The 25655-nt window shown below is 42.4% G+C and overlaps 2 protein-coding genes across 2 annotated transcripts; both read right to left on the reverse strand.

Moving 5' to 3' along the window:
- Positions 1–1955: 1955 nt before the first annotated feature.
- Positions 1956–15502, reverse strand: gas6 (growth arrest-specific 6). The gene is made up of 15 exons (XM_070829318.1): positions 15051–15502; positions 14649–14809; positions 12091–12115; positions 11917–11979; positions 9615–9737; positions 8550–8669; positions 7581–7703; positions 6490–6611; positions 6210–6328; positions 5702–5891; positions 5445–5609; positions 5182–5350; positions 4813–4952; positions 4525–4726; positions 1956–3603 (listed from the first exon to the last, which is right to left on the reverse strand). The coding sequence occupies exons 1-15, from the start codon at positions 15124–15126 to the stop codon at positions 3452–3454; spliced, it is 1950 nt and encodes a 649-aa protein (XP_070685419.1). The 5' UTR covers positions 15127–15502; the 3' UTR covers positions 1956–3451.
- Positions 15503–17060: 1558 nt separating this feature from the next.
- Positions 17061–25651, reverse strand: pros1 (protein S). The gene is made up of 14 exons (XM_070850413.1): positions 25504–25651; positions 24687–24844; positions 24378–24402; positions 24190–24273; positions 23929–24051; positions 23615–23740; positions 22225–22353; positions 21809–22049; positions 21211–21397; positions 20866–21030; positions 20054–20222; positions 19345–19481; positions 19005–19233; positions 17061–18204 (listed from the first exon to the last, which is right to left on the reverse strand). Exons 1-14 carry the CDS (start codon positions 25580–25582, stop codon positions 18044–18046), a joined length of 2013 nt encoding a protein of 670 aa, XP_070706514.1. The 5' UTR covers positions 25583–25651; the 3' UTR covers positions 17061–18043.
- Between the last annotated feature and the right edge of the window lie 4 nt (positions 25652–25655).

The following is a 25655-nucleotide window of genomic DNA, read 5'->3' on the forward strand; positions in this document are numbered from 1 at the left end:
GCCCTCAGAGAAACTTATGGGGCATGTTGGAGATAAAACGTCCTGATCTGGTCAGACTGAATGTAGCACAAGACATTTGATAGGTGACCTTGTAGATGGAAAACACTCAGTGAGCCGACGGCTGCTCTGTACTGATGTCAATGCTATGTTTCATGTGTTTGCACTGAAGAGAGACACAAATTTACAGCTATGTGATGTGATTGTACAGACATGATAGACAAGTTATTTTGTGTGTATTCATTAAAAGAAAACAGTTTGGGAAATATGCTTGCTTGCACTCTTGTTGAGAGTTAAATGAGACTGACTGATACCACTCTCATATCTATAAGTAAATATGAAGCTATAGAGCCAAGAGCCCGAGGCTAATTCAGCCTGGAATTAATAGTGGAAATGCCTACAAAATGTCTACTAGCAGCACATTAACTAACAAGCAATATCTCATCTATTAAATCTGTACAAAAACTTTTGATCCTCCAAACTCCAGGAAGTTCCTGCTCATCTCGCTCTCAACAAGAAAGCAAATAACCACATTTCCCAAAAAGTCAAAACTCTTTCTTTGAGCATAAAGCTGGCCTTCAGATGCTTACATGTTAAATATGAACGAGTGTATACAGTGGTAGTACACTTGACTGTGATCTGATCATTGTTTGTAACCTGTAATTTGTGTAGATTGGATTACAGGTCCTCTGTTTAGCGTCTCACTATACTAACTACTGTACATGCAAATAAAAGGGCTTTCTTGAAATGTGAACTGGACAGAAAACAACGCTGATGTTGCTGTTACTCAACTATGTTTGTGTGAATCATTTAATGTGCACTTTAAAGTCAATATACTGTATATATTATTGATGATGTTAACTGCTGCTGCTGCTGCACAATACATTATGTATTAAAGAGAAGCCTACAAGAAATGCTTATATTCACTGATGTTCACTGAGTGCGGGCTTCGCCGAAAATCTCACATTTAAAGGATGAGAGTGAGATTTTGGGAAATGATCTTTTTTGCTTGCTTGCCAAGAGTTCAATGAGAAGATCAATACCACTCTGGTGTTTTTATGGTAAATATGAGGCTACTGGTAGCAGCCAGTTAGCTTAGCATAGCATAAAGACTGAAAACGGATAGGCTCAATATTAATGTAACAAAATCCACCTTCCAGCACCTCTAATGCTCAGTGATTAGCTTCTTGTATCTGTGCTACAGACTTGCGTGGTCTGGTATGACCAAGTTTGAAGTAGTGTTTATTTACCTTCATCCCCTAATTGTCACTTCTGGCTACTTAATCAAAATGCACATCGGCTCACTTTAAACATGTTTTTTTGCTCGTGGAGGTTCATTAGTGACCTGAATGATAAATATTAAAAGAATGATAAAATATCCTAAACTCAAGGTTCCCTTAATGTTTGTTAGGGCTTTTGAACAGTTTATCATTAACATAACCACACAGGACACAAACTTGTTTTTTTTTGAAAATACAATTTTACTCTATGATGTTCATACAACTGCTTTAATTTTTATTTTTATTTTTTTTTTTAAATAGGATTTTCACCGTTGAGGGAAGTTAAAACTCAAAAGGCAGACTTCTCTCAGCATCATACGCATACTGGCAGTTAAAGTGAAAAATGAAAACTAAAGACAAGTTCCATATTCAACACATAATAAAAAAAAAACAACAATAACTCGTCAAGCTCTATATTCTGGCATTCACTCATCAGAAAACTAGAAAATGATACATTACAGAAGGAAGTAAAATAACACTGGAGCCCTTTTGACTTTCTCAATCATAATGCTCCTCTGACATTCTTTGTTTTTATTGTGTTTTTATTTGCTCAGCACCTATAAAATCAAATTAAAAACTGAGTACCTAAAGATTTATGATAATTTGATCCCTGGCTGTTTCTTCTCAGTCTCCCAGTTCTCATGTCGGGCAAATAACTGTCTATTTGTCGCTCAAATGTTTGTGTTTTTTTAGGAGGCAGATGATGTTGAGAGACTTTGGATCAACTTAAATGCAGAAAACCTTAAGTGGACATAAGGTAGTGTTTGTTTTCTGTCTTCTATAAAGCATTGTACAGTCACGTTATTTACATATTCAGTATATTACAGCGCACTCTTTTTACTCTCAGTAGCTTGTGTGGTGCGTTCGATGCAGTGCTCACGCTCTCCGTCATGGAGAGGGCCCCTTCCTGTTTCCCTGTGCTTCTGTGACTAATCTATCATCCTCAGGTTGGTATATGGCAGGTATTAACTGTGTGTGGGTGGCTCTGAGGGAACGAAGGGGCCTTTGTGATGGCGTTAAGTGTTTGAAGATTATTGAGAATCAGGATGCCAGTCAGTCCTGTGAAATACTGTAATAGTTGAAAATGCACAGGTGGAAATGCATAGTGTATTTACTGCAATGAGTGCGACATTTCATTAGGAGAAGCGTTATCTCTGTTATCTCTGTTTGTGTGTTACAGTACTGCACCTTTGTGAAATGGCTCACCTGTTTGGAGGGAAGCTGTCGTGGTGTTTGGGTGGTGGTTGTTCTTTGTAGGCACATGGTTGATTTTTAAGGTTGCAGGCAGACATGGAGTGCTGCTTAGGTCAGGAGAAGAAATGGCTTCACACGCAGTCCATTTCTACCTGCAACAATGTGCAATGCGGTTTTCTACAGAAGACAAAGTTGCGCTTAATACCCAACTCCCTGCTGCAGAGAAGGAGGGGATTCAGCTTGTTAGGGGCAAAATAAGATTCATTTAGTCCACAATCAACGCCAAACACTCATTAAGATCTGAGCACCTATTCACACTTTTTCTCTGAGTAGGGTAGCTGATGTAGGACTATTTATCTGGTCCCCATTTTTTTTTTCGTTTCATCAGATTCTACATAAGCACTTGATTATTTCAAGCTTTGTGAACGTGGGCCTTAGGTGAACTGGATGTAAGCAATGTAAGCAGCTCGATCAGCTGATTTGCTGCAGCGAAGAGTTACTCTGCCTACAAAGTTCCAGTCAGATCTGCATTTAAGCACAGGATGCCAGGCGCACTAGGCTGACCCAAGACCAACCGTTTGACATTGATCTAGATAAGGCCCTGTGTGTTCTTGTGGGCTTACAAGGCTGTGATACATGGGCAGTTTTTGAGGCAATGTTGTGCAGCATTTATTCCCGCATCTTCTGTCGAGTTCAGATGTTGCTCATTGACTGACTAAACTGCCGTTCTGAGTCATAATACTGAGATTGCTGTGAAATTCCCTGCACGCGGCTCTAGGCAGCAGTGTTATCACAGTAAAAGGACAGGGTGATCCTGGGCTAAGGCTCCAGCTGCACCGTGACACCTGGTCCAGTTTTGTTTTTACATTCCAATCTAAAACATCTCCCCACTGGTCAGGGCTTTTATAAATATACTGGAAATCATCCCCATTGCCTCAATGAACTGCTTATGGATCAGTTTTGGCAGACTGATGCGCTGGTCACTGGAGAGAGTCCAGCAGGGGGCAGGAGTGCGAGCGGATGTCGTTGTGTTTGTGGATGGCCTGGTCCAAGTCCACAGACTGTCCGTTAACACTGACCTCCAAGCAGCCGCTGTAGGGCGCCGACACGAGCGTGGACACCAGAGGAACATCTGAGGGAAGAAATGACAACATGGGATCCAGCAGGCAACAGCACGGACTGTGAGGGGGCCCTAACTGTGACCTAACCATGAGTATGCAAACGGTGTTACTCATACTGCGTCAAATCTGACTCAGCAACATATTAACCAACACTTGATCAACACCTTGATCAGAAATATCATGTGTACGTGGTAAAAAAGGTCTCAACTATTTCAAAACAATTTCAAAGCAATATCATTATAAAGTTTTCTCTCTGGTTTGGGGGGAATGTTGGTGCGGCTTCTGGCTGTGATCCTGAACTATTTACTCAGCTGCTAGTCGCTGCAGCAATGACAAATTCATTATTATAGTTTGTTATGGACAGTACAAGAAAACACAATGAGCTACTTTAAATGGTAGGAGTTTTCCACAATCACCTGTTTTCGTCATTCACTGGGAAAGATACATTTTTGTTGATGTGTGTTGGATGTTTTGGAGACATACGTGTATAAGGACAAAGGAAGCTGTGACTGAGACTGTTTAAAGACAAATTGGCAGGAAAAACTGAAATCTTTAGGTTGTTCAATTGATAAGCTCAAGAACACTGGACATAACATGGCTTGTGTGGCTTTGCAAATAAATGTTCTGGACCGCAGTTTTTTCTTTACTTAAGTAAAATGCAATGAATAGCCAACAATGTGTGTGTGTGTGTGTGTGTGTGTGTGTGTGTGTGTGTGTTTGTTCAACGACAACCTTCTCATATAATGACTTTCATTTTTTTTTTCAGGTGCCAATGATAAGGTTGATAGCTTAAATGCCTTTACTGTTTTAGTAATCATCAATTTTAACTTTAACTGATAACAATATGGCACTGTGCTCCACAATCACCCCTAACCCTGACACACTGTATGAATAACATGCTGCAAAATGCGTATATAAATGTGTGTTCTCACCAGGGAGGCCTCCTATAAAGGTGCTTGATTGTGACAGGAGGTTAAGAGAAACTTCGGTGTCTTCACTACGTCCGGACTGGCCATCGATCAGCAGCAGGGTTTGGTTGCCTGCGATCGTCACCTGGATTTCATGACTCTCACCATCGCACAGGGGGGCAGGAGCGCTGGCAATGATGACATCACCTGCAGATACCAGAACAAACTGACGACACACAAAAAGTCAATTTTGAGAACAATCGTATAGTAACAAACAAATTTCACAGACATAAACAGCTTTACAGTACTCACATCTCGCCATTCATCAGTGCCGGGATGATAGTCGGCCAGAGTGATGGAGAGAGGGACTCTGTCCTGGTGAACGAGTGCAAACAGCACTCCGATCGCAGACGTTGGACGTAGGGTCATCTGGACGCTCAGGTTCTGTGAGTCTGAAGTGGCGAGAACAGGAAGTGAGAGAATGAAGGTCAGGCAACTTTATCGAAAAACACAGATGAGGCAAATAATGATGATAAAAGTAGGCGTTGATGGAAGCCAACTAAGATTCACTCAAACAAATTAAACATTGACAAACTACTTCAGGAAAAAGCTATTAGGTTCAGTTATGCAACACTAGCCATAACACACACATACATGCACACACACACGCTCACACTGTACCATAGCTGATGTTGAAGAGAGCGAAGCCTGTGCCGGGGTAATACGCCCCGGGATTCTCGGCACTGAAACACTGCATGTTGTCGTTTGACCGAATGGTTTCTTGTATGGACGTATCTTCACCAGTCAACCACCTCCACTCCTTCATGCAGCCGTCCAGACGAGGGTTCACCTACAAAATAATCACAACAGTTGCAAAAATATGTAAAGAGCATCTCTGTTTGGTGCATGTTCAAGAAAATACACAAGCTCATGCAGACACACACCTGATTGACGAGGCCGTCCTCTTTGAAAGGGACGCCTCCCACAGTGAGGTTGAGTTCATGCATGCCCTTCTTTAGTGTAAACAGATCACCGTTTACTGCAATCTTCATGACGGCCTCCCTGTCAATCTTAATCACTAGACTCCGCCCCTGCTCCTCCACTGAGATCTGAGAAGAAAGCAGGACATTTAAGGAGCTTTCAGTCAGCTAAAGAAGCGGATGTAGACAGAGCATTACTGCTAATGACAGAAATCTCCAACCTTTCTCCACTGGCCGTCATTGACGAGAGGGCCGCTGCTGGTGACCCTGCTGACTGTGCCGTACTTCAGCTGCAGCTCCAGCTTCCCATGGTGCATTGCCAGCACAATCCAGGAGCTGTTTAGGTGACCTCCGGCAAAGAAGATCACCCCCTCAGGGTCGTAGGTGCGGAAGTCAAACTCAGCCGAAAATCTGGGAAGGGAAACATTTCCTTTTAGTGCCCAAAGGAATTTGATCTGCTATCTACTTGGCATTCAAACAAAGTGGGTGGTATTTTCCCAGCTAATATTAGAAATCATTTTTAAAATGAGCTGATACAGCTCCACAGAGTGACTATGTATGGTAAAAACTTTCCCTTTCAGAAGGGAAGGAAAGATTTTGCTTGCATTGAATTTGATGATTTGTCAGACTTTATACTTAATGTTACTAAATTGCAAATTTGGAGAAGGTGTGTCGTTTTTGTTGGGAGACAACTGTTGAAAGTGCATCAAAACATAACAACTGTCTCACCCAGTTTGAATCCTTCTGCGAAAACGCAGCCTCACCACTGGCACGCCGCTGAACATGCGACCCAGGTAGAGGGAACGAGAGTTCCTCTTCAGAGACGGCGTCATACAGGGAGTTAGTGGCTGTGAAAAGAGAAATCAAGCCGAAAATCACACACACTGGTACTTTATGAGAACCATTTGACTAATTGAAAATGGTAACAGATCAAGAATGAGGCTAAAGCTTTAAAGTGAAAGATGAACTATGAAATTGGTTAATATTTGCCACAGTTTATGTATTTCACCTTACAGCTCCTGAGATCTTGGCTCAGCTTCATGCCCTGACGACCATCACAGAAGCAACGGAAACTCCCCGGAGTGTTCAGACACTCCTCTGCACACACACCCGCCTCACACTCATCCACATCTGACAGGTTGAAGAAGAGAGAAGAGATGGGAGTCGTGATTGGGGTATAAATGGTTACAGAATTAGTACAGACAGCACAAGAAGTTATCAGGGTCCCATCAGTGGAGGAATTAGCCAAAACATGAACTTTCAAGCATGAAAATAGATATCAGATGTCTTTCCTGTTAACATATCAGGGAATGCAAACAACACTTGAGACAAGTGGTCTTTGACGTTGACAGGGTGGTTTCTCCGCGCTCCATATACAACCTTACATGGCCATGAGAAGGTTGGCTATAATAAATGTGAATTCTCAGAGGAGGGACACTGAGGTTATGAAAAGTCTGGTTTCCACAGCAGAGCAAAACAGGGCACATGAGTGATTAATGACTTTGGTCTGAGTCTGTGAATTCTTATTCACTGTTTTTACCAACAGACCTGACGTTGTGGTTATTTATCGTATTATGTTAACTTGTTTAATACCAAGGAAGCATGTTTTTGGCCTTGGACACCCTTCCACTCCCTCTATGTTGAGCAGTCATCGAATGCCTCTTGCTATGAAAATAGTTGATAACAGAGGTAAAGTTGGTTTTCAAATCATTGCATGTTTCAAGCACAAGTTTGGAGTTTAAGACGACATTAAAAAGTTAAAAAACACTTTTTCAACCTGTCTTCCACATTACACTACATCTACATGTGAATTCTGCCAGGACCATCCTGGCTTTACCTTATCTATTTTGCTTTTATTACTACTTCTAACTAAATATGAAATCAAAAAGATCCTCTGGTAAATGTGGCTGGTCAACTTTTTCTAAAGGCGTGGAGATAGACTGGATATTGGTGACCTGTTACCTACTTTGCATTCCTTTCCTGACCCCACAGCACAGCTGCATCAAGTCCTGCTGAGGATGAAGCTGCTTCTCAGTCACTTGTCAGGCAACTCTGTGTGTGTGTGTGTGCGCCTTTTATTGTGTGTGTATCCACACTAACCAACACAGGTCTTGGTTTCATTGTCGTAGACGTAGCCGATATCACACAAGCAATCGTAACTGCCCTCCTTATTCTCGCACTGTGCTGTTCCGCACACACTTGGGTCCTCACACTCGTCCACATCTGAAAAACACAAAACGTGGTCAACTGGACAGAGCAAAGTTTGATGGAAATTCAACAGTACCAAGAAGTCCACAGCAGAACAGACATGATCTGAGGAGGTTATTTCTGCCTTTGCTGATTAGTGTCAGAAAGGACAATGTATCAGAAAAAGGCACCAGACACGTAAACTGGATTAACTGGAGGAGTGGGAAATTAAAACCAGCAACAAGACAGATGCTGGCAAATTCTGGTTCTGATTGGTTAACCGCTTCAAATCAAAATAACTCAATATTACATTTACCCCAAAGCAGCTTTAAAAAAAAAATACATCGATAGATTGATTGCTTCACACATTTCACATCCAAATCATATACAAAACGCATACGTTATTGGCTGGATTCAGCACTTCACTGAAATAAATGTTTACTCCAATGACACCACAAAATTAAATTAAAATTCATGATTTAAAGCTCATCTCAGAAGCCCAGAACTTTGAATAAAGATCTGTGGATTTAAATGATGGCTGTTTGCACAAAATGAATATGTAATGTTGGACCTGGCAAAGGCAAAGTGTTTTTGCATTATTTATTAACTAAACCAATTATTCTCTATCGATTCTTGAGGACAATTATGTCACAAGAGAGAGCATCACTGCCACTAAAGGGCCCTCACCCACAAAAACCACGCCATTCACAATCCTTTCAAATTAATAAAAAATACTTATACAGGAATAACTGCAGAAATAATGTTGTTTTCCGCAGTTTGAAGTGGATTCAAGAATGTAAAATTTCACAAACAAACTGTTCTTATGTTACACTGGCATGACTCCACTTGTCAGATTATGTGCATTTATGCTTTATGGCGTACCATTACACATGTGGCGTCCTTCCAACGTGTAGCCTTGGTGACAGGAGCAGCGGTAACTGCCCATGGTGTTGTTGCACTCGTGGACACACCCTCCATTCCTCTTGCTGCACTCGTCGACATCTGCAAATGGGATGGCAGCACAGTCAACACGATGGCAGGAAAAACATCATCATGGGATGTGCACAGCATTAGGTTGCTTGGCTTGTGTTAACATTTCCCACAGTTATTCAGGATCAGGTTGTATTTAGCGTAACCGATTTTGAAAGTTACATTTTGAAATCCTGAACAGGAGCACAAAGCCTGAATTGACAGTTTGAATATGTATGAATTTGTCCTTTGTTCGACGCCTCACAAATAACCGACACACAAAGTCGTTGCGGCTGAGTGTTGCAGCCGAGTGTTTAGGAGGAGTGCGGTCGTCAAGTGGAAAAGGCTCAGACTGAGACAAACTGAATCTGTTATGGTTTCCCCTCACAGTAAGGTGGCAGGATGAGTCACAGTGGAAATGTGTGGAATGGCGGCTGTGCCAGAAATCAGAGAAACATGTTTCCCTCTCCCTTACAGAGCCCATGCATAAATTGTGTGTGCTTTCCAGTTCCTGCTTATACGACTAATATTTGTTACATCCCCTTCTAAAAGTGAAATTTCCAATCTAACTTTGACCTCTAAAGACACACAGATTCCCGTAAATGCATGTGGTTCATATTGACCTGACAACATTCACACATCATTAATAATACCAGCAGCAACAGCACACACACACACACACACACACACACTTAGAAAAGATGTCAGCATGTCAGCATGAACAGTTGCAATTGTAAGATAAGTCTCAAACAGAAACTTAAAACATGACATGATGAGAAACAATTGACAATGTTTGACAAATATATGAATAACAAAAGTGACGGGAAGACAGATCTTTTTTTCAGTGGAACACAAGGTCAAGGTCACCATGACTGGATATGACACTGAGTGACGGTGCAAAAATTCCACCTCTGCTGAGCTCTAGCACACAGTGTCCGACGATATGACCTTTCTCAGTTTTCATAGTGATGACAGTACCTTTCTCACATCTGGCTCCGGCCCAGCCTGTGAAACAGTGACAGAGGAAGTCACCCTTTTTGTCTTCGCAGCGCACCGTACCTCTGGCATTACAGGGAGATGGAGAGCACTGGTCTGGAATATCTTTAAGTGTGAGAAAACACAGACAGACACAGAGAAAGAAATGTTATTATTGCTTCAAACTTCGCTCTGTACAAAGTGGATGCCCACGAGTGTAACTGTATACTGATATACCAGACAGAGGAAGGGCATCTCTTATGTTCTGCATATCAGGAGTTCAATATAAATAGCCTAATGCTGGCTAAGCTCTCCTGTCAGAGATGCCCTAATTCTATCCTTCCAAGCATAACAGTCCTCTCGTTCTCAAAAAACAAGATCAAATGGAAACATTTTTGTTTATCCTATCTTTCTGTTAAGTAATTTCACTTCCCCTTCCCCTCAAAGCTTGTGTAAGTGCACACATGTGCAAATCTTTTCTCTCCCCTTGCAGTTTCCTTTTCCTAGAAGCGGAGTTTGTCGACAAGTCTGGGCATGTCAGCTGGAGTTCAGAGAGAGAAAAGGACACGGTTTGGAAAACATGGGGGATAACTGGAGAGAGATAAGCTCACCAAAAAACGCAACTTTCAAACCATACATATAAATGTCTTCATATCATTTGTGAAACATCCCATGTTAAAAATGACTGAAGCTCACATCAACACATACAATCTGTCAAGCTCAACTACAGATGGGTCCTACATGTGATGGCAAAATCAAGTGAGGTTCTCGCATCTGGAGCTTGTAGTGGATGTTAAAAACAAGTAAGATGTGGACCATCAACTGTGAGAATAATCAAAGACCCACAAACCTAAAACAAAGAGCTTCATCAACAAAATCATACAAAATGTATTTAGGGTGCATTGCCAGATTACCAAGTGAAATATTCTCTAAACCACACATCAGACAGCTTATTGTGTATATTAAAATGTCATCAACATCAGAACTAATATCAAAATTATGTCTGCGGTAGCACATTGTTGTATGTACATGAATCATTTTTACAAGGGCATATTAGATGGCTCCATAAACTCCTGGTTGGTAATATGTTGGAGTCTATGAACAAGCAGAGGTAACCGCAGGAGCCTCACTTGTTTCCTCTGCTTATAATTTCTGACGTCCCTTGACAGCTCTTCAAACTTTAAATTCATTAAATAAAGCACACACTCTTGAGACACCATAATGATAATTTAGATAAGCCCTCTAAAGTGTACAGAGAAGCAACAAATCATGTCACACACAGTATATACTAGAGAATAAGAAAATGTGTTTTTAATGACTCTAAAGGGAACAGGGGGAGAGAATAAACACTGTCTGCTGTACCTGCAACAAAATCAGCTTTTGGTATGTGCAAATATGGAGCTAAAGCTATATATTTCCATAACATGTAACGTTTGTACCATTGCATGTCTGCAATATGTCACAAAAGGAATTAGTGGAATGTCATGATCTTCCTTCATACTGGCATACCACCCACCACTAGTCTGCACTGAGAAAGCAGACAGATGGGCAGAGATTTGCAGAGATAGAGAGAGAGGCGGTGAGAGATTGGTTCTCTGCTGACAGATAGATAAAAAGGAGAAAAAAGAGCCACGATGCTGCAGCTGAGTCATGGAAACCCCCCCCGAGGCTCCTCAGCCAATAGCAGTAAAGCCGGGTCGGTCCTTGTATCCTGATGCAGCAGAAATCCTGCGCTCCACTCACGTCAGACTTTTTTTTTTTTCACGTCACTCCTCCGCTGAGCTTGGTCCCAAAGACGCTGGCGCAGTCACGCAGAGAGTGGATGAGTGAGTATGTGACGACTGAAGGGGTGTGTCGCTCATTCACCAATGTGCAGCATCACTGTGGCAAAGTGCTGCAATGTTACTCATAGATACCTGGGCTCACGCACATGCAGCAAGCTGAGGCTACTTCAAAGTCACATAATCAGGTGTGTCACGCTGCAAATACCGACCTGGAGCTGCCAGAGAAATTCAGCACCTTTTCATCATCTTTCCCTCTTTTTCCTTTTCTACTTGGAGTGTCTGCCTGAGTGTGATGCAGAGCAGTGATACTGCAGTGCAGCCCAACCCCACACTACCACAGGAGCCTCTCTCTGGATGCAATAATACTTACACAGTGAAAAGAAAAGACATTCAGAGAGGAAGGGTAAGAAAAAGGCAGTTTGTGACTAAATGAGAAAGGGGAGCTTCAGGTATCTATCAAACTGTCCACAGTTCTGTCATCAAGCTCCAAAACGGGCCATAAAAGAGACCATAAAACTTACTGTGGACACATGTAACCAGATCCTGTTTCTTCTTTTCAGCATCTCCAAACCTCTCCAAACAAGCTAGACACAAACGAAAATGGAATTGAAACAAAGAGAATGCAAACATACAATCAGTCAAAGCCGGCTGTTATGGAGTAGAGATGAGGAGTTTCAGTGAGAGCGATAACTTACCTAAATATTTGGGATAGAAGTAGTCCTAAATCAGGGAGGAGAGATGGAAAGAGAGGGGGATAAAGTTACTTAGGCGTGTAAACAAAAATCTAAACAGAACGAGATAAGCTAAATAAATGCTTACAATTACGAGAGGGGTTCTATTAATACTTGACATAATCTAGGATTTGGTTTCATTTCATACCTGATCTCTGAGCTCTCCCTAGAGGGAGTGAAAGGTGACTCATAAACAATCTTTTATTTCAGTTTCATTTGCCCGTGTGTGCTTAGTATCCAAATATTATACTATGATAATGTAATCTGTGTGTGTGTGTGTGTGTGTGTGTGTGCTCTCTAATGGGTGCGGCCCTTTGCCAAAGGCTTCCTGAGAATTCTCTGCATTCCTGATAGTAGTAGCATCCCTCCCGCCTCCTGGCTGCAGTACTCCACCACATATAGGTCACGATTTGGGCAGGTCTACTAACAGAAACACTACAGAGAGACTTTACAGAGCTTCCGCTGCAGTAGGAGCCAGACGCAGTAGGGCTGTGGTGAAAAAAAGTCTCAGTCTCAGTCAGTAACCAGACAAAATCCTGCTAAAGCTAGGAACATATTACACAACGAAAAAGCCTGATTATACGCCTGATTTGATGTGACAACTGATTTGCAAAGGTCAGTAGCATTTGGTTAAGATGTGGTGTAGTGCCGGGGCAAGTTTGGTGCGATCAATAAGCTTGACCCTAACACAGCAGTTACTGAGACGCCTTCTTTATCAGCTATCTGTCTCTGTTGACATGTCATTTAATAAGTGAGAGAGACCAGAATCTTGGCTTGATCTCGCGTGCTGCCGAGGATAATCGAGAGTATCCAGGAACACCCCACTCTCCCTCTCTCTGCAGAGCCTGAGAGCTGCAGCAGAAGAAAATGCAGAGTCAGAGATGGGCACTTTCAGAATGAATAATGCAGCCATGAATGAGACTGCAGCTTTGTGGCACGACATGGTGGGAAACTACACGCACGCGAAATACTCTTCAGCTGGTGATGCGAGTCCAGCTGATTCAGATTCAGAGGGAACATCACCTGACTTCACCTTTTCCTCTGAACTCCGTTCAACTTTGCTTTAATCCTCCCTCCCTCAGCTTCCATGCCTTTCCACTTAGCTAATCTTACGGGTAATCTCCCGAGTCATCAGTTGCCTCATTCACTCCCTCGCCGCTACAATCCACGAACGGCAAACCTTCAAGAGCAGCAGCGACCGTTAAAGAGCACAGCATCGTCGGCGCAATGCTAATACACACGTTGCATTAAAACTTCATGAGTCTCTTGACTTATAGAACAAGCAGTCAAACTGACAACATGCAACGGTGAAAACTTTATGTAATGTAAGGATACGATTTCTGCTTATGATTTCTTGACAGATAATATTTTAAGGGGGGTTTGGGTAGGACTTATCTTTCTGAGTAACAGTCACACACACGTTGTGTACAAATATCTGTTCCAAAAGGCTTAAAAGTCTGCATTCTCAGCCAATGAATGAACACACTCTTGGCCAGAGAGCCAAAGTTACACATTTCCGTCACATTATGTTATTTATATCTCTGGAGCTTGTTTGCATATTCAATAGGCTTATGTATTCACATGGATGGAAGGTTTAATCTGCACCTTCATGAATGCAGAATGGAAAGGTTAATCTGCAGTAAATATCCCTGAGCACACAGAGTGTGATGGATTTTGTTTGTTGGTAAACATCAACCAGGGGGTGGAAGCATGTGCTGCATACAGATTAGTGAGGAAATGTGCATTAACTGTGTAGAATGAAACATGCTTCTCAGCAGAAAAACAGCTAATCAGCTCCCAAAGAGACCAATCAGAATCAGAGGTTGTTTGAATCATTCACGTGAATGTGTGCAAGTGTGTGTGGACATGCAGACGGTGAAAAGCGAGATGGGGAAATCTACATCCAGGTGTTTCCCATATTTGGCAGGTACTGGAGCCAAGCGGATATCCAGTAGTTTTCAGCAAATGGAATATATTTGAGCCAAGAAGAAGACACAGAAGCGACTGTGTTTGTTTATGAGTGCACTGAAGTAAGAAAGGATAGCAGTGTCTGCTCTGCAACTGTATTTCATAAACCTAAGCTTAGTCACGCTGACTCAACGTCTGTCACAGAAACAAACAAAAAGAGAAAAACCACATGTCAAGTCTTTGACATGGGAATATTACGCACACTGACAGCTATCAGCGCTCTGGACTTATTGGAGCATGAACACCAGCAGCCCAGACAATGAATCATTAGTCTACTGTTACATTACTGTCATCAATTTGCAGTCAATATGAACATGATGCAAACAAGTGACCTCGCAGCTTTATGTTTTCTGACTCTGGGTGCAGGATTTCAGCTAGTGATAATGTTTAGGTTAGTGAGCAGACTCTGAGAGATCAGGGGAGAAGAAGCCAGAGGAAGGTGTGGTGTTGCGGTTGTGTTTGGAGGAGAAATCTGCATTGCAACCTTGACTTTAAAAAAAAACACACAACTTTTAGCGGCGGTTTGGTGCCGTAATGTGCACAAACACACTCACCGTCTCCGGGTCGTTTTCGAACACTTCTCTGGCCTCCTCTTTGGAGCACCTTTCCTCCACACACTCCCTCTCCAAGTGCCCTTGCTTCGTCTCCTCGAAAACCTGATTTACTCTCTTGTGTCTGCTCAGAAACTGGTTCGCCTTCTCTGGGGACAATGAAACTGAGGAGGATACAGACGCCGCAAAATACATGAATTAACCTCCGAGAGCAGGAGAAGGTCAAACAGTTGAGAGTTGAGCAACAACTTTGGCTCCCAGAGACAAAAAAAAAAACACACCACTTAGGAAATGTTGCGAAATACTTAACGTAAAAGCACCGTTAATAACTAAGGCATGTATCACCATCACAACACAAATGTCAGCGCCGCTAGCTAGCCGCCTAGCATGTAACTGTTTACTCACTGCTGTCGGACCAGCGGACGACCAGCAGTATCAGCACGGCCGCCGATGAAAGGCACCGCGTCGGGGTCAGCCGCATTGTTTCACCGCCGTGTGTGCGCCAAGCTCGTGGGGAGGGGAAACTTTCTACCGTCCCGTCCTGAGGTCTCTGCCGTGGCCGCTCTCCGCCTCTCGGTCCCCTCTTCACCGCTCCGTGTCGGCGCTCTCCGCCACCGAGCCGAGGCTAAGGCTGACTGCCCTAACAACACCGCAGGTATTCAGGTGCCTCCGACCGTCGGCCCGTCACGTTTCTGCTGCTAAATCACCGCAAAGGAGCGACGCAAACTACAGCGCCGTGTCTCTCTCCCGCATATCGTTCACAACACATGCGAACAAACTAGGCGAGCGTCCCCCTCTCTCTGCGGCTCAGGCTCGTCCCCATTGCGGTCTGTACTTTGTGCTTCTCTCTGGCCGGAGGAGGACTGTTCTGCTCTGCTCTGCTCGGCTCTGCTCTGCTCTGCTGCTTCAGGAGGGGGAGCAGCTCCGGAAAGTGCAGGCAGGAGTTTGAAAACGATGCAGACACCTCATCCCTCCCTCCTACAGTCAGTGTGCGTGCGTGCGTGTGTGTGTGTGTGCATCCACTATCACTGCTGAAGTTGGAGGAGGAGAGGGGGGGGGGGGGGACAGAAATGAAAGAATTAAAATGAATCATCACACAGTTTGCTGCAGAGCCTCCTGTCTGTATGTTAGGCTACAGGGGTGCAGTGGTGAAAAGTATCTGACTTATTAAAACATTACAGTTCAGCATTAATTAGAGCAACATTTGGTTTACTTACATGATGTTGGTCACAAAATATATCATCAGCTTAAAAAAAATCTGTTTCAAATACAAAATCACTGCTGCTAACAAATCAATGCATTCATCATATTAATCTACCAATCATATGTAATGATACAACTCCATGCAAGGGGCCTTTCTGTCTGTATTTCCCCTTATACACTATGCTAATAATATTTACACAGCCTACTTTGACTTGAGTAATATTTTGTATGCAGGACTTTTACTTTTATGGAGTATTAGTGTAATCAGATCAGTCATAACACAGCTTGGAAAACACTTGGAGGGAAGTTTACTTTGAGCTCATGCGTAGTTTGTCTTTCTGTGTCGTTTCCCCTGAATCTTATCTGACTGACAGACTGTTTCATTTTCATTTTTCTAATTTCTTCACAGTTGAGCCCGAAATCAGTCATCTTTACTGTTAGTGTTTGGCTTGCTTGTTTTTCTTTGTGTATCCATCTCAGTAGGCCATAGTGTGTCACACGATGAAGCTGGTTTGTTCGATCATACACAGGGTTACAGTAAAATAGTAAAAAATCTTAAATAAGTATTGATAAGACATGTTACGATGTACTTAAAATGTTGCAGTTTTATAATTGTTTCAAATAATATTGTTACTGTAAATGTTTAACAGTAAAAACACATTTTGACAAAAAAATAGGAATATATACTTTGCAAGTTTGCATATTTTGGTGTGTTGTCTTTTAAATTCTAATTTATTATATTTATAATTACTGACTGATTTATTGAGTGACTGATTATCAGCTGAGAGATATAAGAAACAGATGTATTGCAGCAACCTCTCAGAAATCCATTGGTGTGATGATGCTACCAGCAAAAGGTTTTACCAATACTTTGTATATTTAACAATATTATGTGTAATGTATGGTAGCATTTAGCGAACATATGATTTAGAAAACCTAGTTTAATGTAGACTGATGGTGGCAGAGTGGAGCAAGTTTGTGCAGTGCCGTGGTTCCATCTGCCCCTACAGAAATCTCTAAATGAAGGAGAAATAACTTTGACATTTAAGCAAAAAAAAAAAAACACCAGGGTCAAGCAGTATTTTGTAAATAATGGCTGTGTGAGTTTGTCGTGTCACCAAGGACTTAGGACACAGGTGGTGCCAGAAAGATTTAGGATACCTCTAAGAAGAGATGTCCTTGGCAGATAAATATCAAATGACGCAGCTTTGACCAATTTTATTAAAACAAACAGAAAACAAACACAACACTGAACAATTACATTTAAGTTATATATTAAAGATGGCTTGTTTTATATACAAGGTGAATTCTGAACAACCAGGAGAATCCTCAAGGTGAGGACAGACAAAGATGAACACAAGTTGTAGATTGTTGTGCCATAATGGGAGGCGTATACATCTGGGAACAATAAAACGATAAACCCTGTTCCTAAACACCACTAAACCAATGCAACAACCCGGGAAGAGCTCCATTAAGAAATGGTGATTTATGCAAGAACACAATTAGATTGAAAGCCTGGAGGCTCAGCTTTCTCCACTGTGGTTTCCACCGCCACAACCGACAACCGACAACCACAATGTCAGCGAGTTGTCACTAGACGTCTGCCTGCACGAGCACAGAACTGAAGAGAACCTAAAGCTAGCACCGTGATTCAACAAGAGGGACAAAGATGCAGGTGGTCTCGAAGCCTGGTCAACAGTGACCGTTTGTTTACTTCTCTACATAAACATTCTCAAAAACGTGGTATGCATGCTACAGAGCTCAGCTCTTTGTCAACATTTCTTGGAAAGCGTTTAATTCATTGCAACAAACTGCTACAACTACGTCATCCAGCCATCTAGCCATCCAGCTTTCGACTAGCTCACTGGCGAGCCAGCCTTCGTTGTATCTCACAAAAAAGAAAACAAAAACCGAAATGCTCCTAGGACAGGAACAATAACACTGCATGGATGAAAAGCGTAACACAAAGCTTAAAATAAACCCATCAGAGAAAGTCGACAAAAATGACTATGACCTTCTACGTCTTTCTCCTCTCCTCATCACTTCTTTCTCATCCCCTTCCTCCTCTCCTCTTCTATCTCTCTCTTTTCCAAAATATCCCAAGAAGTGGCCGCTGTGGGATGCTGCCTAATGTGAAGGCTTTTTAAAGTGATCCGTCTGTTAATTTAGGTCACTCTCTGTGCGGGTGCGGTGCATCAGGGTGACTCGGGGGCAGACACGGGAGGACAGGAATGGGACTTAATACTGTTATGTTTGCTGAGAGCCTCGTCGAAGTCGAGCTGCTGGCCGCCGATGGAGATGTCCATGCAGCCGTGGTAAAAGGCCGTCACAGGGCTGGCAGGGAACGGGACATCATCTGGAAGACAGAGAGTGGGACAATCAGTGAGAATGACAATAATGAAAGATGGCGGTAAATGTAGCCCTTCTTTACGTTACATCATGCTAGCCAGTAAAAAAACCAAAAAAACTCAAAGATTGAGTTGGAGTTTAAGTTTGTGATCACAGGCAGCAAGTTTTTAGCCATGCTAGCAACATGCTTCCAGGCATGGAGGAAGGTCTTTCAGTTGGTCCACGACTTTGGTCCAGGCTCAAATATCTCAACAACTGTTTGATAGCTATGAAAATTTGTTCAGACATTCATGTTTCCCAGAAAATGTCACCTTTTAGCTTTGATGCCCCCCCCCCCCCAACTTTCCTCCGGCTCTACCATGAACTTTGATTTTATTGGTTTTATTGGACCACCGTCTGGATTAAGAACAATCACTTTTGGTGATAACTTTTAATCTTGCGCCATCAGCTGGTCAAAAATGAAAACTGTCCAAAATTTTGGTGCATGACCAAAATCCTGCAAAACTAGTGATGTTTTATATATCTGCAGCTGCAGTTTGGCACATAACACGTAGCGAAATTTCCCTTTAAGATTAGATAATGGTAACCATCATACCTGCTAAACATAAGCAGGTTAGCATTGTCAGTGTGAGTATGTCAGCATGTTGACAATAGCATTTAGAAATAAAAGAATTCTCTGAGGTTTTCTTATGGTAGATAGAATAGATGGAGGGGGTTTGGTGACCAAGGTGACCATACATAGCTAATAATTATGCTCATAGTTATCTTCAAGTTGCTTTTGTACTTTTACTGTCTACTTTAACTAACCTGGTATTCCACCAATATATGTGCTGACGGAGTTCTGCATGGTGGTGTTGAGGCGCTCCAGTGCCTCCCGCAGGGGATCAGACTTCATGTAGGTAATAACGGAGGAGTTGGCTGAGATCTGGAGTTCTGTGGGCGTCACATTCAGCTGCACCATCAGCCGGTCGGGGTAACACAACATGAGCGAGTTCAGCGTTGCCACGGAGACACCGTCCAAGAACACCTGCAGGTTCTGGAGCAAGGAGGGCAATAACATCGCAAAGTTTAATCACACGTGTTTGTGGCTGTGATGTATGTGTGAAGACGTGCAGAGATACACGTGTGCTTATTTCTAACAACTCACCGCGTCATCTTCTCCGTGTGATACAACGGCGACCGACAGGGGGACTGTGTTGTTGTAGACAAGAGCAAAGAGGACACCTGTGCTGCTGGACGGACGTATATTCATCTTTATGTCCACATTCCAGCTCCCAGAATCACCTAGTTACACACACCCGGACACAAAGGGAAACACAAACACGTGTCTTTTGTCAGGCTGGAAGTTTTTACCTGAACTGAAAGATCCCACAGTTCTACTCAACTCTTATAAGTGTATCGTTCTCTAAATTGCATGGTTGCAACTCTAAAGAAAGTTTGTCAAACAAGTTCCCTGACAGGTTCTGTCATGAAATGGAATATATAAAACACACACAGACGTGGAACAGCTACGGTGGAACCTCCCATATATGTCTACTTTATGCCTGTGCTGGTGTAAATCTCTGTCAAGTGTTTGCTAGAAACCCACCGGGACCAACGTGGGTCTTTCTGTGAGGAATTTTATGCTCCCTTTTGTTCATGTGATTCCTCCTAGTGCTTCACTTTCCTCCCACTCCAAAAACACATGTATGTTTGGTAATACTCCTGTTGCTGCGTTTGAACTAAGGCACAATGCTCAAAACTACCTTAGTTCCTGTAGCACTGTTGCTCTGGTTACTTAAAGCTCCTAAATATTTAGAATATATCAAAATCTAATTTGCCATTGGGATAAATAAAGTATGACTTAACTTACTCACTGTAGTCAATGTTGAAGAGTGCCAGTCCTGCCCCAGTGAAGAAAGATCCTCTTTCCACATGCACAAAGCAATGTTTACTTTTCTTCTCCTGGATGACCTCCTTTACCCCAGATGCACCCTGGTTCATCAGGTTCCAGCCCCGGATGCAGCCGTCAAGTCGAGGGTTGATCTAATGGATGGATGGACACACACACACACACACACACACTGACTGACCACACTGGATTGGACAAATGTAAATCTTTATACATTCATTCCACTGTGTTATTAAAGGTCCCATATTCTGCTCATTTTCAGGTTCGTACTTTGTTTATTTGAAGGTCCTGCCAGATGAGGTTTTTCAAGGTTTAATGTTTAATGTTTTTTTCCCCCTCCAGTTGTTTTCGAACTCTGTCTGAACGCTCCATTTTAGAAGAACAGAGCAATCTGCGTGCTTCGTTCTCGCCTTTGACGTCTAAGTGTTACCGAGAGCTGGTGTTAGTGAGGAAAATACAATGGTGGGCGGCAAGGTAGATTAAGGAGGTTTTCAGTGGGCTGGAGCAGGTCACATGATCAACAGATCCCCTTATGACATCATAAGGGGAGCCAAATCTAAATGGCCTGTTTCTACACATATTTAGTAAAAGATGGAGCAAAAGAGAAACAGAGAGAGAGTACGGTCTAAAGGCAGGCTGGGGACAAATATGCGCATTGAAAACACATTAATAGTGCACTTTGTATGATATGGGACCTTTCAGGTGAATCTGATGTAGTTATTAGCTGTGAGCACAGGTGATTTAGTGTGTGCCCATGCTTCCAGGGGGCCTGCTTACAGGTTTGATGACGTTGTCGGTGCGGTTGGGCAGACCAGCGATGTAGACCTTGGTCTCCAGTTTGCCATTAACTGAAGTAAAGAGACTATCCGGGCTGTTGATGCTCATCACTGCTTCCTTGCTGATCTTCACACTGATGCTGCTCTCCAGTTCATCCACAGAAATCTGCACGTTACACATACAGTATCACCATAACTCTCTCTCTCACTGTACTATAACTCAACACAGTGAGAGGAGAGTGCCACAGCACAATCCACTTTCCACATTCATCAATCCATTTAATCGATCAGCACTTTGATTACTTGAGTATACGTAGGGATTTACTGGATTGCAGCTCTTTCTTACCACATGCCACTGCCCATCATTGATGGCTTTTCCGCCGCTGGTGACCTTGAATGTGTGCTGGTTTTTGAACTGGACTTCAATCCGACCGCCTCTTAGCCCCAACATGAACCACGAGTCCTGAGAGGACTCCGCGTACAGCACAACTCCCTCTGGGTCAAATGTCCGAAAGTCAAACTCTGCTGCAAACCTAACAGCCAGAAACAGAAAGACAGCAACAGAAAGAGTTTACACAGTAATCTGTAAACCATAATTATAAATGAATGTTGTTCATATCAGTCGTTTACACATCCATTAACATTCACTAACATCTATTTTAGAATTTTGATTTGTGGTTGGGCTTTTCAAGTAGAAGTAAAAAAACAGGTTTATTTATTTGCTTAAGCTGCATCTTTCTAGATATTCATCTTCTTCATCTAGAAAGCAACAGAAAAAACTAACTTTTTTCCCAAACTACTGCTTCGAAGGTCAAGAATGCTCTAAACTGTTGTTGTGGCATAATGCAGTTCAGCTGTTATTTGTGCTAAATGGGGTAAAACATGTTCAGGATAAAATAAGTGCATTACATTTGTGTGTGTGTGTGTTTGCGATAGACCCTCACTTTGTGTTCTCTGGCAGACGGAAGCGCAGATAGATGACAGGAAGGCCTGCGAACTGCTCCCCCAGGTAAAGCATCTCAGGGTGCTTGTAGTCATGCAGGTCCACACAAACAGGAATCCGTTTGCAGTATTGCTTATCCTGCGCCAAGTGAAGACCCTCACGACCATCACAGTGACACGTATAGCTGCCCACTGTGTTGATACAGATCCCGTTGCACGCATTAAACTCGCACTCATCTACATCTGCAACAACAAGAGAGGAAAAATTTACAGACCTTTGTTTCAATGTCTATGGGGGCTTTTTAATGAAAGGAGTGTGATCACAATATGTGTACCATGAGTGGGGTTTTGACATAGGAAAAGCTCGTTTAATGTACTGTCATGGTTTTAAGACAGAAACAATTGATTGAAGTCTCACCATTGCAGGTCTTGGATGTGAAGTTATATTTGAAACCAAGGGGACACCGGCACTGATACATGCCCGGCGTGTTGACGCATTTAGCTGGTTCTTCACAGATATGGGGGTACAACAAGCATTCATCGATATCTGGAAAACAGTAAATCGGAAAGTGACAATGGGCAGATTGTCTTGTGAGAATCTGTAATATAAAACTCTCTGATTCCTGATAAAAAAACACGAAAAGACAAATAAAGTGCATGGGGTTGGTTGCATTAACTTTGCAAACATAATTTTGGTATCTGGATAAAATAAATAGATGTATCTTACATTGCTTCTTTTACACTTCATTCATTCAATTTTGTACCATCAATTTTCATATTGATGGTCTATATCTTTCATGCAGCTTTTAGGCACCTTTATTTTTTATTATTATTATTTTACAGTGTGCTTTAATGCAGTGCAGCTGCAAGCAGAGACTGTTTTGAAAACTCTTCCTCTGTGGTGAGTTTGAGGAATGAGTCAGCTGCTGAAAATCATCACTGCAGACAAGTAATATGCAACCATGCAGCTGACATCACTTCACTATGTTCACTGTGGGCTTGCGGAAAATATGAGGGTCATTTATGGACAAAGAAATGATTGAGATCATTGTGAAGATTTTCACAGATAAAGTGAACATTATTATTAATTGCAACAAATTTGAATGCTCCAGTAAGATAGTATGCTTTGGAAAACATCAATCCATCAAAATGAATTTATGATTTGGCATTTGTATTGACGGTCTTAATCTCCACAGCTCATAAAAAAAAGAGGAGAGCAAATTTGCCAAACTGACTCAGTCCATGTTTGTGAAGACTTTGTACTCAACAAGCATTCATCACACTCCAAAGATAAACACTGAATGAACCACCCACACAAAATAGGACAGATTTAAATATGCATAAATGACACAACAAATGTCCACAAACAGGTCCTGATAGCTCAGAAACATGAGACGGTCTGTTCTCAGCAAAAACGCATGCACCACCTTTTCAGACGTTAAAATCTGTTCACATTCTGTTACACAAGAGGTCACCCCAGGTCAGCTTTAGAAATAACAAATGGTTCAGGCCCTGAGGACAACAGCTGGACAACAGAGTTTTTGTTACGCAGCGCATATGGTTCCATCGTCTATATGAATAAACACAAAGGCAAGTTCTCAAAAAGAATAATAGGCCGTGTAGAAATGTGTGTGTTTGCTCAGCTGCGTAGTAGCACTGTATGCTCCTCTTCCATAGGGACAGTAAAACACACTAAGTACCTAAAACTGTACTTTTCTGTCCTTTACTGAAATTTCAATGATCAAACTTTAAATGATTAAAAACATTTGTAGCTTTACAAATTGCAACTGAAATGAATGAAGTCTTACCCACGCAGTTGATTTTGTTATTGCTGAAGTAGCCGTCTTCACACATGCACTGGAAACTACCGGGGAAGTTGTGACATTTTTGGTCACATCCAGCAGGAAATTCAGGATCTGTACACTCATCGATGTCTGCCCAGTCAGCACAACACAACAACGTATGTCAGCAGCCAGTTCAACCACTTTAAAGGTTTACAATTATCAGTTTTAAGTTGAATTGAGACTAATTTTAAGTAGAAAATACTGATACAGAATGTCAGACATAAGGCACAGAGGTGTGTGCCTATTTAAAAATTTAAAAATCCCAAATCAGTGCTCACCGTCCTCACAGCGTGGCCCCTTCCAGCCGGGTTTACACACACATGTGAAGGTGGCCTGGCCGTCCACACAGCGCTCTGAACCCTCCTTGTAGCATGGAAATGGCGAGCACTGGTTACTGATCTCTATCATGCAGCAAACACAAACACAAACACATAGGAGGCTAATGAAAGTCCTGATACAAGCATTGCACGCGTTAGGCAATCATTTATTAACCTCGCAGACTAAAAAACGCAAAAACGTTCTACTAAAAAGCCCCTCACCCGTCACACAGGTGCGAAGGTCTGATGGGATGCCAGAATCCGAGTTCTGGTTGTTAATGCCGACACGGTGCGAGCCCAGACACGCTGCAACAAACAATGTTGTTCATCATAACAAGCTCATTAAGGCAAAGACGAAACTGATACCACAAAATATTAAAAAAAAAACATTAAGAATTCTGCAAACTTACCAACATATTTGGGGTAGAAATACTCCTGGAAAACACACAACAGGAAAGAGATGTAGAGCGATTTTTTAAAATTCACATTTGATTTGATGAAAACGAAATGTTTCAAAGACGTCTGAACTATAGTTGATATGTTTAGTCGACGAATCTACTAGTCAATAGATAGAAATGAATCCATATTGATATACATTGTCAGGATTTAGCAAGAGACAGGATTCCCATTGATTTTCAGCTCATTCACTATTTGAACTGCTGCTAAAATCAGAGATGTGAGGTGATTCTGTGGTTTGGCACCAGACTTCCTCTTCTTACCGTCTCCGGCTGGTTCTCAAAGATCTCCCTGGCCTCCTCCTTGTTGCACAGCTCCTCGATGCACTCCCTCTCCAGGTTGCCCTTCTTGCTCTCCTCAAACAGAGAGTTGGCTCTCCTGTGCCTGCTCAGGAACTGGGAGGCTGTGTTCTGGCTCAGGACTAGGAGATGCACACAAAAGTATATGTATATAGATATATCTATACATACACAGCCACACACTAATTCAAATACACTGTGCAAAGTAATCCCCCCCACTGTCACTGTTGTTTGCTCCTAAAACAATCAGCACAAGCCTATTACTGTGCAGTTTCCCAGGAGTGATATTCTTACGTGTGATTAATACAACCAGGCATATGCAGCTACATTATAATAACACATGACTGATCCCAGCAGGAATTCAAGTCCTCTGTTTCCTCATGACAGATGGCTGATGTGGCTGCTGCCTGCATGCACAAAGTGGACAACCTAATTACTCTTCTGTGAACTGGCCTGGAAAAAAAGGTCATTGCGAAACCGTTATTTCCCAGAAATGACCCCTGGTTGTTGTAACAAGCTGCTCATGTTGACCAGGCATTGTTTCACGGTGGAGAAAGGAGTCATGACCCTTCACACTTTCCGTTCTCTGTCTGCTCTTTACAGGTTATTCATCAAGTTAAAAAAAGAAGGAAAAAAAAGAAAAAGTGTTCAAAAACCGTCACATCCAGGCTGAAAGCTACTTTCAATCTGAGACACCACACAGACTGTAACAGGCTATTCCGTGAATAAAACGTAGAGTTCAAAATGTTGCCCGTGAAAACCCAAACACTTACATACTTACATCGATAGGCATCGACGAGCGTTACAAGAAGTACGAGGCAAGCCAAGGAGTCCCCAAGTGCCCGTTTCTTTCTCCACATAGTCGGGCCGTTCTTCCAGCTAGGCCACGGTTTGGCTCTGAGTGCAGACTGGCTGAGTGAGGAGGAAGAAAAA

Source organism: Pempheris klunzingeri, chromosome 1 (genome assembly GCF_042242105.1).
Source record: "Pempheris klunzingeri isolate RE-2024b chromosome 1, fPemKlu1.hap1, whole genome shotgun sequence".
NCBI classification, from domain to species: domain Eukaryota; kingdom Metazoa; phylum Chordata; class Actinopteri; order Acropomatiformes; family Pempheridae; genus Pempheris; species Pempheris klunzingeri.